The sequence below is a fragment of the Emiliania huxleyi genome (genome assembly GCF_000372725.1).
Source record: "Emiliania huxleyi CCMP1516 unplaced genomic scaffold EMIHUscaffold_1, whole genome shotgun sequence".
NCBI lineage: Eukaryota > Haptophyta > Isochrysidales > Noelaerhabdaceae > Emiliania > Emiliania huxleyi.
In genome coordinates, this window is record NW_005202428.1 from 2,996,988 (window position 1) to 3,010,141 (window position 13,154).

Sequence of the window (13,154 nt, forward strand, 5' to 3'; positions counted from 1 at the left end):
TATGCCCTCGACCCGAAGCGGCGCAAGGCGGAGAAGGCCGCGGCAACGGCGGAGGCGGCGGCGGCGGCGGCGGCGACACTGCGCGCCGAGAGGGACGCGGTGCCAATCTTTTCGCTGCAGGACCGGTGGGCGATGGACGAGGAGGTGCGCGAGGCGGAGCGGGCGGCGAGCGAGGCGAAACGGGCCGCGCAGGCAGCGTACAAGGAGCTCGCGCGTGACGAGCGGTAGGAGGGTCGAGGCGGCGCTCTCCGTGGCGAAGCAACGTCGCTGGCAGAGATGCGGTAGGATTCCTATGTAGGGCCGCGCGGAGGGGAGAGGGCAGGGGTGTTCGCCAGGATGTGGCCAAGCTGGCGAGGTGGCCGGGTAGTGTGGCGGCGAGGCTCGCGCGTAGGAACACGGTCGCCGGTGTGTTGTAGCCGTGCGCTCGGGTCGGGAGGGACGCGGCGTCGGGATGGGGCGGGGCGCGGCGCGGCGCGGCGCGGCGCGTGTGTTTTGTTGTGTTCTGCAGTCTCGCTCCCAATACGTGCATCACTTATGTGACGGTGTCACAACTTTGATCAACCATATCTCGATAACTAGCATGTCGACGCTCATGAAAGTAGGCGCAATCGATCGGGCGCCGGGCGCCCAGTTGATTGCGCCTACTAGCTACTACCTCCAACGGGGCGGTCTGGATCACGGGGGATGACATCCTGCCTCCCGGCACGCGCCGGGAGGGAGGTGGGTGCTCCGCCGCCGGACCGCCCTCTCCACCACCCTCGCCCAGGGATCTACAACGCTGTCTTAAGGTCCGACAGGTTCGGCACCGGGCACCGCCTCGGTATACAAAATGGTAAATGCGCCTGCGGGCGGACCCTCACAGGTCACAGATCACCAAAGTGAGAGCGTCGACATTGTAATATGGTTGATCAAAGTTGTGACACCGTCACTTAAGTGATGCACGTATTGGGAGCGAGACTGTCTGTGTCATTGGTAGGTAGGTAGGTAGAAAGGTGAAGAACAGCCAGGCTCGGACTGGACACCAACGCGGTATGGGTGGACGCTGGACAGATGATGACGACACGCACGAGCGACACACAGACACAAACAAGCTCACAAGACACACAGCCAGCGGGCTGCCACACACCCTGAGTCGGCGTACACATAACTCAGGGCCACATCCTCCCTGTCGCCCCCCCCAGCACTCCACGGTGCCAAGGGCACAAACAAGGGCACAACTCAAACAACAGACGACAGGAAGTGACATGCGAGGCTAGAGCAGGCTTGCTCTACCTCCAGCAATCTCTCCGGCCGGCGAGGCACGGACGAGACCGTGTGTGGGGTCTAAGTGAGGTGTCTATGGACGCTCTCCTCACGGGCTAGCTGCCTGCGGCTAGCCCTAATCTCGCACTCACGGGCAGTGACAATTCAATGGGTGAGTGTTTGCGAGCAGAGGCGCGTGGGCTAAATCTAGGCCGCACGTCGTGGCACTATGACGAAGTTAGACGTGCGGCCGCAGCGCGCCCGCCGCAGGCTCGGCGGTGCGCGCGTGTTAGCGAGCAAGTTGCGGGTGGAGCCATGCCCGACTTTTCGAAGGTGAGGCCTCTGCGACGAGTGCCAGCCGCGCTGCGGAGCCACACCCTTCGAGCCGCGTCCCGTCGGCACTGTCCCCGAGTAGTCCCGCCTTGGCGGCACACACTCTCGACCAGGACAGTCCGGCCTCCGGGAACGTGTCGCACGCCGGCGACGATTGCGGCGTGGTCGTTTTGAAGCGAAGATGGCACGACCACCACCCTGCTTCGCAGACCGGGCAAGGAGGGGGCTGCTCCCGTTCCGCGAGGAACAGGAGGTCTCCCCCCCTCCCCCGGCCTGAGCAGCGGCGGATGGAAGGCAGCCCCGTGAGTCGAGGGCGGCGCGACCATTGCCGAGCTCCAGCGACCAAAGGCCCGGGCGTCTGCTGATGGTCGCGCCGCCCCGCTCCGCGCCGCCCGCCGCCGCGCCGCGCCGCCGCCTCGCGCAGCCGCCGCGCCGCGCCCCGCCCGATGATTAATAATTAAGATTACCCGGAATACGGTACGCAATTAAGGAATTAATGAGTGAATTAATCAATTAATTGAGCGCCCTCGCGTCACCTATGACTCGATCAGTGTGAAGGTGAAGAGATGTCACCGAGCGTGCGAGCAGCTGGCCCGGGGGGGAGAGAGAGAGAGAGAGAGAGAGAGAGAGAGAGAGAGAGAGAGAGAGAGAGAGAGAGAGAGAGAGAGAGAGAGAGGGAGGGAGGAGAGAGAGAGAGAGAGAGAGAGAGAGAGAGAGAGAGAGAGAGAGAGAGAGACAGGGAGAGGGAGAGAGAGAGAGAGAGACCCGAGAGAGAGAGAGAGACAGAGAGAGAGAGAGAGAGAGAGAGAGAGAGAGAGAGCCGAGAGAGAGAGAGAGAGAAAGAGAGAGAGAGAGAAAGGGGGGCGGGGGGGGGGGAGGCATCAGGAGCAGCATCACTAGTCCTCGTAGTCCATCATGAAATAAACTCAAAGGTCCACCACAGCCTCCAGCCTCCACCTCCACCCGCGAGCCTCCACCGCTGCCGCCCGCGACGCCGCCCGCCGCGTCAGATTGTCACGACGCGCCCATCGAGTCGCGTCGGAGAGCCGCGCCGCACCAGCAGCAGCATCTGCACCACCACCAGCAGCAGCAGCAGCACCACCACCACCAGAGAGAGAAGCGCACTGCCCGACGCCGCCCGCCGCGTCAGATGCTCGCGACGCGCTCGTCGAGCCCAGTCGCAGAGCCGCGCCGCGCCAGCAGCAGCATCTGCATCAGCAGCAGCACCACCACCACCACCAGCAGCAACAGAGACATGCAGTGCAGGCGCAGAAGCGCTCGCAGAGCGGCGCGCAGAGCCGCGCACGCCACGCTGCGGACCGTCGGACGAGCGCATCGTACGTCGGCGGCGAGCCGCGTCGCCAGCCGTCTCGCGAGAGAGCGGCGCCGCCGCGTGCGCGCAGCAGCCGCCGCGGCAGAGGCGAGCCGCGACGACGTCCGCATAACGGATAACTGCCATTCGCGGTTGCCATGTTCAGGTACACCATTGTCATTGGTTTCGCCAAAAAAGAAATAAAATAGCCAAAAGAATTCAAGCCAGACACCACCTTGGCCCCCGCGCGAGTATCCAGTGCCATTTCGCCCGGCCACGCCCGGCCATCCTGCAGCCGCTGTCGCCACCGCTATACCCGCTAGTGCTGCATGCGTCGTTCGCGCAGGTCGCGCACATCGGCGGCTGAGTCGACATCGTCATCCCACTTGGCTGAGTCGACATCATCCGCCCAGGGTGAGGCCGCGCCTCCTTCGCCAGATTTGGTGGCGCTGCTCGCGGCAGTGAATGGCGACGAGAGGCTCGTCGAGTCGATTGAGCGCCACCGCTTTGGTGAGAGCGCAGAGGCGCTCTGCGCCCGCTTTGCTCGTGCTCGCGCCGGCTCGCTGCCAAAGGCGCTTGCGATGCTGCGCAGGGACATGGAGCGGCGAGAGGAGCGCGGCTTTGCCGACCTTCGCGCGATGAGCGCGGCGCAGGTGCTCTCCCTCTCACCGTCCCGCGACGGCTCCGACGGCGGGGCGTTGCGCGACCGGCTGCTTGGCGAGTGGAACCCCACCGGCCTCCTCGGCCGGGACTATGCCGGAAGGCCGGTGCTCTATCGCAACTTTTCTCGCACCCGCCTGTGGGACGTCCCGCTGCCGCTGAGCGCCCTGCTCAAGTACAACGAGTGGGTGTCCGAGCGGCTGGCCGCGTCGATGGGCGATGTCGGCAAGTGGACGATCGTGATTGACGTCGCCAACATGGGCGCTGTGCAGTGCCTGCACCCGACCCACCTCGCCTTTTGCAAAGGTCTCGCCAGGACGGACGCGGCCCACTATCCCGAACGGCTCGGCCGGCTGCTGCTGATCAACGCGCCAGCCGTCTTTGAAAAGTTCTGGAACGCGTTCAAGGCCGTGCTCGACCCAAACACGGTCGCCAAGATCGACATCCTCGGCAGCGGCCCCGCCGTGCAGAGGCGCCTCGCCGAGCTGATGCCGCCCGAGATCCTGCCCTTGGCCCTCGGCGGCAAGGCCACGCTGTCGCTGGCAGGGCTCGACCCCGCGCTGCCATCGCTGCCGCCGAGCGCCCCGGTGTTTGACGTGGTCGCGACCAGGTCCAGCCGCGGCTCGGGGATCGCGTGCGTCGCCGTGTACGATTGCGAGGAGGAGCCGTCGCCGCAGGCGGAGGAGTGAGCCCCTGCGCGTGTATATCTCTGTTTATCCCTTCTCCTGTGACGCCTTGACACGGTTCTTTGTTCGCGCGTGTGTGCGTGCGTGTGCCGTATCGCGTATGGTGTATGGTGTTGGTGTGCCGTGTGCGTGCTGTGTGTCGGGCGCGTGAAAGCGAGCAAGCAAGAAAAAAACTGGAGCGTGGGTAGCGGGCCGACTACACGGTAAGGCATACGCGATACGGACCTTGCAGTAAACCTTTTCCTTCTAAGCAGGGCTACACAATGACCCCATAGTGTGTGGGTGTTTCTGGCGAGTCGTGATGAGTAGAATTAGATTAGCCAATGTTATTTTGAAGTTCATATATGAAAATACCAACTTGCCTATGTGCACGTCTCCGCGGCAGCGGCCCGGAGGCGGCCCGGCGGAGCGGTCAGAGCACTGCGCCGGCCGGCGATCGACTCTCGACTATAACACGGGCTCTATTGAATGGCCTCAAGGTGCTCTCTAGGGCTGCCCTATTCCGCTCGCCCGGCTACGTCGCTGAGCTTCGAAGGAAAAGGTTTCGCTCGGCACGGCGTCGGAGAGCAAACTTCGGCGTTCGTCCTATTTGGAATGCTGGACGCACGTCGGCAAGTGGGCCGATGACCAGGCGGGCTGCTGCTCAGAATCTGGGCCCTCTTGGCGACCGCTCTCGCGCTCTCCATAATGGCTTTGCCCCCTCCCTCCCGCGCCGACGTTGGGCAGCCCGACCACGACAACGCCAGTGCCGCCGGCCTGCAGCTCGAGGCGCCGTTGAATGAGCACGAGAGCCGGTGCACGACGGCGGCGCGGGTGATGCAGCCCAAGGTGACGACGACGGCGGAGGGGGCGGCGGCGGAGGGGGCGGCGGCGGCAGCGGCGACGGCCGCGGGGTCGGCCCGCCCGCCTTTGCTGCTGGGCTGTGGGCATCATCACAGCTCAACGTGAAGTCAAGGCGCGGAAGCTTCAGTGGGCACTTTTCGCGTCATTTGCCACGCATATAGCGCCGCGGACCGGTCTACCGGACCCGCCCCTGATCTTGCTCTCTTCCTCGACTCGACCTTCCGCGATCTTTCTCGACTACCTGATGCTGAGTTCCCGTAGCCCTGGGGGGTGCGCGTTCGCAGGGAAAGGGCCATAAAGTAAACACGGGTCTCCGAGGGTTGGTTCCGTGTACCGGGTTTCCCCTTAACTTCAGAACGCCCCCTCTACTCGGAGCTAGTAGACACGACACTGTACACCACGCACGTACACAGGTCCTCACTCAGCATCCCGTCCCAGGGTTCCACCGCCCGCCTTCACGGGGCTCCGGTTCTCCCTGATTCGCTCTTTTATTCGCCAGCCGAGCGTCGCCTGACGGCCGCTGTAGCCGTTTCTGATGTCTCTTCTTTGGCCGAGGTCTCGCCTCCGCTTCACCTCCGACTGGTACTGCCGCCTCCGAGAGCGTCGACTGCCCTGCTGAAGTTACCCCGGGCGAGGACGGCGGCATTGGGTCGCGTCGCTCCCCCTCCCAGGGAGGTCGGGCCCGTTCTCCCTGGCCGACGAGTCGTGCCCGCCCCCGCGGCCTCTCTATCGTTCTCGGCCCGCCCCTCCCCTCCACCGGCTCCTCCCCAAGCTCGGGGGGCCGTGGCTCCCCTTGTCGTAGATCACGGTGGTCCGGCTGCCGCCGCGACGGGTCTACCCCCGGTGGGCTCGCATGGCCCGACTCCACTCGCAGAGGCCGAGTCAGCTGCTCAGCTCGACCCTCCCCTCCCCCGACAGTTGACTCCAGGCCTCACTCGGGGCCCTCCGGTCCTGGCCTTCCGGTTCGCCGGATGGCCCGCTGTCTTCCCACGGCACCTCCCCCCCCTCGGTCCCCTCCCCCGGGTACTCCAGCCTCCGACGGGGCGGTTCCGGCCCCCCCAGGCTCCGCGCGGGTCGGTGCGGTGACGACCACGTCGGCGGCGGGGGCGGAGGCGGCGGAGGGGGGGGGTGGGTACGGTGGCGGTACCGGCGGTCGCATCGCTCGGTACGGGGCCTCAGAGGCGGCCCCTCGACCCAGCGGCCGCTCCAGCGGTGGGGGCGGAGGCGGTGGTGGGGGGGGCGGGTATGGTGGCGGTGCTGGCGGCCGCAACGCCTGGCGCGGGGCCTCGGGGGCGGCCCCCTGCCCCTGCGGTCGTTTCAGACGCGGTTCCACACGTCGGCCGTCTACCACACTCGGGGGGGGGGGGCTAGTCCTTGTCTCCCCTCGAGAAGGGAAGGGGCCAGGGCCCGGATTTGCCGACGGCCCCGCCTCTCCCTCCCCCCGCTCCGCACCAGGCCGTAGACTGCGCAGCAGCCGCGCCGCCTCCCCCCTCACCCGGCCCCCCTCGATTCGGTCCCGCACCGACCGGATATCAAAGGCCGAGTTGTGTTCGGACAGCGGGCCCGCCGATGCCACACGCCTCTTCACACAGCAGGCGTACGCCTTCATCGCCTGCCTCCCCGACGGCGTCGGTCCCGGTGCAATGTCGTTGACGAGGTAGTCCTCCCCCCCCCCCCGGAAAACCTGTCCAAGAAGGTCTGTCGAGCCAACTAGTCGTTTAGCCAGGCCCCACACCTCCCGTGCCTGTACTGGCCTGAGCACGCCGGTGCTGGCCGCGAACGGCAGACCGATCGCCCTAAGTTCTGCCAGGATCGCCCTCTCGCCCGCCACCGCGGTCTCTTGATCCATCTCGGCTTCTCGGATCGCCTTCTCCCGTTGTCTTGCTCTGTCTGCTGCCGGCACGAACCTCACCGGGCTGCCTCGTGCCCTTCCTGGCAAGATCCGCGTCGGGGGAGGCCGACCCCCAGGTTCAGCCCGGCTCGGGGTGCGCTCGCCCGTTGCGACGGTTGCCCCCCCCTCGCCGCCGACCCGTCTCCTTGACCTTGTCTCCTCTTCTCACCGACCACAGGGGCCGCGCAGCCGAAACACACAAACACCCCCTGTCCCTGCATGGCGTGGCACAGGCGCGTCTTCATCCCCTCCTCCGCTTCCCCTTCCACCCGCTCAGAGATCCGTTCAAGGATGGCGCTAACCACACCCCTTCAGCCACTTTCGTAGCCGCAGGTCCGTCCTCCGGCTTCACGTGGAACAGTGTGCGAACTTTATTGCCGCACCCAAGACCGGCTAAAGGCTAAATTCTTTTCCGCAGTGGTGTACCTGTGTTAGTGCCAGTGCGCGCCAGTCCCGTGCCCAGTGTAAAGAAAGAAAGAAAGAAAACACACAACCCAAGGGAGGGATGGGAGAACGGCACGCCGCCACCACACAGGGATTTTAAGGAGAGGAGAGTGTGATGCGCTAGCCGTCGCCCACCCTGGGAAGTCTGCCTCTTCGTATCTCTTTTCCCCTGCGCAGTGTTTTCGGAGGTGCAAAACGGTAAAATTCTTTTCCGTTGGGCAGTGCTACTCGTGTGATCGCGATGACACGATTTCGGCCCTGCATCGATCTCCACGCGGGCGTCGTCAAGCAGATTGTCGGCTCGACGCTGTCGGACGACCCGGACCGGCCGCCGGTCGAGAACTTCGTCGCGAAGCGCTCGCCCGCGGAGTTTGCGGCGCTCTACGCGCAGGCGCAGCTCGAGGGCGGCCACGTCATCATGCTAGGGCCCGGCAACGAGGCGTCGGCGCTCGCCGCGCTCGCCGCGTACCCGGGCGGCCTGCAGATTGGCGGCGGCATCAACCCGCAGAACGCGACTCGCTACCTCGACGCTGGCGCGTCGCACGTCATCGTGACGTCGTACGTCTTTCGCGACGGCAGGCTGGACGAGGAGCGGCTCGCAGAGATGGTGAAGGCCGTGGGGCCGCGCCGCCTCGTGCTCGATCTCTCGTGTCGCCGGCGTGCGCCCGGGGGGCCCTTCTACGTCGTCACCGACCGATGGCAGAAGTTCACCGACCTGACGGTGGACGGCACGACTCTGCGGCGGCTGGCCGCGAGCTGCGCCGAGTTTTTGGTGCACGCCGTCGACGTCGAGGGGAAGCAGTCGGGCGTCGAGCGAGAGCTGGTCGAGGTCCTCGGCCGCGAATCGCCCCTCCCCGTGACGTACGCGGGCGGCGCTCGCTCGCTCGAGGACCTCGACCTCGTGGCGCAGCTGTCCTGCGGGCGGGTCGACGTCACCGTGGGCTCGGCGCTCGACATCTTTGGCGGGGGCTTGTCGTTTGACGCCACGGTGGCGTGGGACGGGAGGCAGCGTGCGGCGGCGTAGCGCGCCGTCGCCCTCCCTCTGATCGCGGCATGTGAGAGAAAGATGAACAAGGGGGGGCTCCCTCCGGAAACTCCGCTCTTTCGGGACGCTCTTTTTCAAGAAGAAAAAACTCGGGGTTCCCGGGGTGGAACCCATGTTTGTATCCCTTGGGTCAAATGTTCATGCCGGAGAGGACAAAGGGTTTCCCCCCCCCCCGGGGAAATTTGCCCCCGCCCCCCCCCCCCCCCCCGCGCCCGGCCGGCCCCCGCCGGGCCCGCTCGCGGTCTCGCGCGTCTTCCGCTCTCGCGCGCGCGACTCGAGGCTGCGAAACCGAAAGTTTATTATTGTCACGACTGCGGTGTGCCCGAGGGACGAGCCACACAGGGCACTGGAATGGCCGAGGCGCGCGCACACACGGGACTACACCGACCCGACGGCACGTCGGCGGGGCGTGCCGCGGGGGGGCGCCTGTGAGAGCGACCGAGAAGCGGGCGACGTACCAAGAAGCGCAATCCGGGGCGGCTCGCCCGTTCGGGCTGAGCGAATCGACCGAAACACACACACACAGAAGAGAGCGAGTGGGCGGCGGGGGCCGCCCTCACAAGCCGCAAGTTGGCCGCAGGGCGCAGCCAGGGTGGAAGCTCACGTCGACTTGCGCCAGAGCCGCTTGACCGTGCCTGTGATGCCCTCGCCCGTCAGGTTGAGGCGGAGGAAGCCGAGCAGAGTCACGCCCGTCAGGCCGAGCATCGCGACGCGGCTCGGCCCCTTCGCGCCCTTGCCGAGGAACTTTTCGGCGTAGTCGGCGATGACGCAGTTCATGGCGAAGTGGGCGTGCAGCGGGAAGGCGACGCCGAGGGCGAGGTCCACCTGCGAAGGGACCGGGGGCGCTGGGCGCGCGCCACTCGAGGCTCGAGCGGCCGCCGCACGCAGAGGCCCACGCCGGCATCGCGAGCAGCGAGGGAGAGACGGCAAAGGCGACTGGCGTGAGGCCGAGCAGCGCCCAGTTGAGCTTGTGGTACTGCGCCATGAGCGGGCCGGACGTGTCTGGCGCGAGCACATCTTGCGCCGGCTTGGCTGCGGGCAACGAGGGCGCCGCGCGGGGTGAGGGTGCTCTTGAGGCGCGGGGAGGGGGGGAGGGGAGCGCGGAGAGAACGGGAGGGGAGGAATGGAGGGCAGGGGGTACGCGAGGCCGGACGGAATGGCGGGCGGGACTCGCACCCGCGCGGAAGCCTCGCGACAGCCGCGGAGCGACAAGGGCGGCCCTGGAGAGCATTGATGATCGGGGCACGACGGACTGCCTCGCTCGGCGTCGGTGTTTGAAGGGTATTTCTTTTTCTCTCTTTTTTTCTAGAGTGATCTGAGCTGAAAACGGCGCCTCAACCAACGGTATGGCGGGTGGAGTGCTCTCTACTGCCGCGGCGCCCCTGTCGGTTCGGAGGCGACCGGCTGCTCTCGCGGCGCCGAGGCGTGCCGCTTTGGTCATGTCACGGGCGCTGCGAGGTGTCTCTTGGCATGTCGGCGCTTGGCATGGACGCCAGGAAGCTCGCCTTCCTTGCCTGCGGCCGCGGGCGTGCGGGTGGGCACGCCAGGCTCGGCGACGCTCCGCGCGGGTCTTCGTACTTCGAGCTCGCGACCCGCGACGAGCCAGCATGGCTCGTCGCTCGACGGGAGCCTGCCCAGCATGCTCTCGGCACTCTGTACAGCCTCGACAAGGGGGCAACGTGTCGACCTCTCTCTCTGGTGCACCACGGGCCGCGACGGCCTGCTAGCAGCTGGCGCGAGGAGGCAGTGTGCCGGCAGCCCGGCACAGTCGAGCCGGAGCATCGGGTTCTTGATGCTTGTGGGGGTCAAGTTTGACCTTATGTGGCATAATATGCAACAATAAGGCTATGCTATCTCCCGGCTTTTTGAGATATGATCCCTCAAAGTCGAATTATGGTCGAGCACTTGAGCACTGGATAGGGTCGATTCCGCATGGCACGGGACCCCTCGATCGTCTCGCCCTCCCTCACTGGTGTGTTCATTGGGGGGGGGCATAACAAACACGGTGCAGGATCGAGGTGCACGCTGCCGAAGCAGTGTCGTCCCCCCTCTCCCCGACGGCGATGGCGGTGTGACCGATTACTAGTGACCATAGTACCGTCTGTCTTGTTTGCGTTTCTTCCAACGAATACGACTTTAAAGTCTCGACAATCACTAAGCTGCTTATGTGGCACCGCAGAGGCTCCCTTGGGGATGCCTGAGGCCACCCCAACCAGTCACCAAGCCTTGCGTGGACGAATTCAAACCTACTTTTATGGTTTACCCACACTAAGCGAGTAAACGCGGGTCTCCGAGAGGGCTCCGTGTACCGGGTTTCCCTACTCGGAGCTAGTGGACACGGACGCGACACCACACGTCACGTACACGTACACGACTGCCTAATGCGTTCTGCTCTCCTTCCTTTTGCTTTTCGCTTTTGTCACCGACTGGCGCGCGCGCTCTCTCTCTCTCTTGCTTGTTGCGTGTGAGTGTGTGTGAAGAATAGCTCCGCCGTTCATGGAGGCACCGATGCGAGTCGACTGGTGTGTGTCGTCGTGGTTTCGTATCAAGAATAACTCACTCAACACTCACGCACTCACTCACTCACTTGTTGCGTCCTACTGCTTTCAGAACCTTCCTTTTACCTAGACGCCGGCCGCCACGAGGCAGGCTCCACGCCTGTGCAACTCTCGGCGTTCCAAACGATGAGAGGTTGGGGTGCGAGCCCTGGAGACCCCAAGGGCCGAAGGCGGAAGGGAGGAGACTCGCCGGGTACCCGGTTACACACCGGGTGGCAGCGGCTGGGCCCCCAGCCAAGAGCAATGATGCCCGGGCAGCCAACCCAGCCACGCCGCGCGGGCAGCCCCTCGCCCACCCGCGCCGGTGTGCCGCGGACGAGCATGTCCGAGCGCATCCTCGCCGCGGAACAGCGGCTCGAGGCGCTCGACCGGGAGCGCGAGGTCGCCGCCGCCGACCTCACCGCGCTCCGGGAGCGGGCCGCCGCGCCGGCCACTGAGCGGCGCTTGCGGACGGCCTACGCGCTGTGGCTCTGCTGCCCCTTCTACCCCGCGTACGCGCTCTATCTCGGCCGCGACCTGCACGCGTGCCTCTACACGCTCACCCTCGGCGGCTTTGGCGTCGGCTGGCTGGTCGACGGCGCCTGCCTGCCGTGGTATGTTGCCGACTACAACGAGCCGCTCGGCTACCTCATGCGCGCGCAGCGGCGAGCGGCGGCGCGGCTCTTCGCGTGGCGCACGCTTCTCCTCCCGGCGCGCTGGCTCCTCGTCTCGGCAAGCTGCTCCCTCGCGGCGGCCCTCGCGGCGGCGGCGCTGCCGGTGAAGCGGCTCGAGGCGGCGGTGGGAGCCGAGCGCGCGGCGGTGGCGCGGCTCGTCGCGGGGCTGCTCGGCGCCACGGTTGGTGCCACCTGCGCCTGCCGCTGCGTCGCCGCCGTCCGCACGCGGGCGAGGCCGCAGAGGGCTCTGTTTTGGGGCGCGCTGCTGCTCTCGCTCGTGCTCGCGTCGGAGGAGGCGCGGGACAAGGTTGCGGAGGAGGGGGTGGCGCCCTCGCTCGCGGCGGTCTCGCTCTCCGTGGCGGTGGCGGCGATGGGCGGCGCCGCCTTCGACCCGTCGCTCTCTCCCTCGAGGGGCGGCCCGGCCGGGCTGGCGGCGCGGCTGCTGCTGCAGCTCGGCGGCGTGGGCGGCGTGGCGGCGGTGGCCGCCCTCTCCTTCCACCTCAACGGCGACGAGTGGCTGGGCAAGGACGGGCGCAAGAAGCTGCGCGAGGCTGGGGCGCAGCTCCACACGCTGTACGAGCAGCTCCGCGCGCGCTCCCTCGCCGACCACTGGGCGAGATCTAGCCGAGACGCGGCCGAGATCTTCCGAGATGCGGCCGAGATCTTCGCGCTCCCTCGCCGATCGGCGTCTGTGAGAGCGGCGGCGCGGCCCCAGAGGCACGCCCAGGGCGCCTCCCCGACACGTGCCCGCAGGCCGACCTGCGCGAGTTGCTGCGCGACCCAGGCGATGGCGCCGCGACGCCGCTCGGCCTCGCGACGTTTCCTTGACGTGTCCCGGACGCGTGTGCCAGGCGACGACGCCGCGACGCTGCTCGGCGTGGCGCGCGACGCTTCGCCCGCTGAGATCAAACAGGCGCACCGGCGACTCGCGCGGCTGCACCACCCGGACAAGCAGCAGGACGCGAGCCGCGAGGAGAAGGAGGAGGCGGAGCGGATGATGAGCCGGCTGAACGCCGCAAAGGACACGCTGCTGGGCGAGTCGTGAGGCCGGCGGCCCCGTATGGCCGCGGGGGCTCCGCCACGCGGGATCGGTGTACAGGGGGGAGGGCGCCACGCGCGACGCGGGATCGGTGTACATGGGGGGAGGGCGGGGTCCGGAGAGAGACTGGACATTGCTCAACATTGGAGTTGCTTTCGCACCGCGGGCTCGAGGAGCTGCGAGGGAGATGATGTGCGCGGGGCATGTGTGCGGGGTCCCTCGCAGGATGGGTCGTTTCGTATTCGAGCTTTGACTCGAAAGCTACACAAGCATGCACACAGAAGCACAACGTCACAAAACTCTCGCAGACCAGTCGCAGACAAGAGACAGTGCAGACAGCATCAGCAACGGATCTCAAAGAGTCAAGTTCATGCCGCGCCGCCCAAATCTCGCTCGATACAGGTTAGCAGCTCAGCCACCTGCGCGCTCGTCTCCGCGTCCATCGGCT

General features: G+C 66.5%; 4 protein-coding genes across 4 annotated transcripts; 3 read left to right on the forward strand and 1 right to left on the reverse strand.

Moving 5' to 3' along the window:
• Nucleotides 1–3,216: 3,216 nt before the first annotated feature.
• On the forward strand, nt 3,217–4,236 carry EMIHUDRAFT_194943 (hypothetical protein; the record flags this gene model as incomplete). Its single annotated transcript, XM_005794549.1, has 1 exon — nt 3,217–4,236. One exon carries the CDS (start codon nt 3,217–3,219, stop codon nt 4,234–4,236), a length of 1,020 nt encoding a protein of 339 aa, XP_005794606.1.
• A 3,416-nt stretch (nt 4,237–7,652) lies between these two features.
• On the forward strand, nt 7,653–8,435 carry EMIHUDRAFT_61124 (hypothetical protein; the record flags this gene model as incomplete). Its single annotated transcript, XM_005794550.1, has 1 exon — nt 7,653–8,435. The coding sequence occupies one exon, from the start codon at nt 7,653–7,655 to the stop codon at nt 8,433–8,435; it is 783 nt and encodes a 260-aa protein (XP_005794607.1).
• Nucleotides 8,436–8,737: 302 nt separating this feature from the next.
• On the reverse strand, nt 8,738–9,720 carry EMIHUDRAFT_431979 (hypothetical protein; the record flags this gene model as incomplete). Its single annotated transcript, XM_005794551.1, has 3 exons — nt 8,738–9,281; nt 9,355–9,488; nt 9,633–9,720. Coding segments are annotated over 3 exons (491 nt in total), but the record flags the coding sequence as incomplete, so codon positions are not given.
• Nucleotides 9,721–11,260: 1,540 nt separating this feature from the next.
• EMIHUDRAFT_95324 (hypothetical protein) lies at nt 11,261–12,712 on the forward strand (the record flags this gene model as incomplete). Its single annotated transcript, XM_005794552.1, has 2 exons — nt 11,261–12,240; nt 12,421–12,712. 2 exons carry the CDS (start codon nt 11,261–11,263, stop codon nt 12,710–12,712), a joined length of 1,272 nt encoding a protein of 423 aa, XP_005794609.1.
• Between the last annotated feature and the right edge of the window lie 442 nt (nt 12,713–13,154).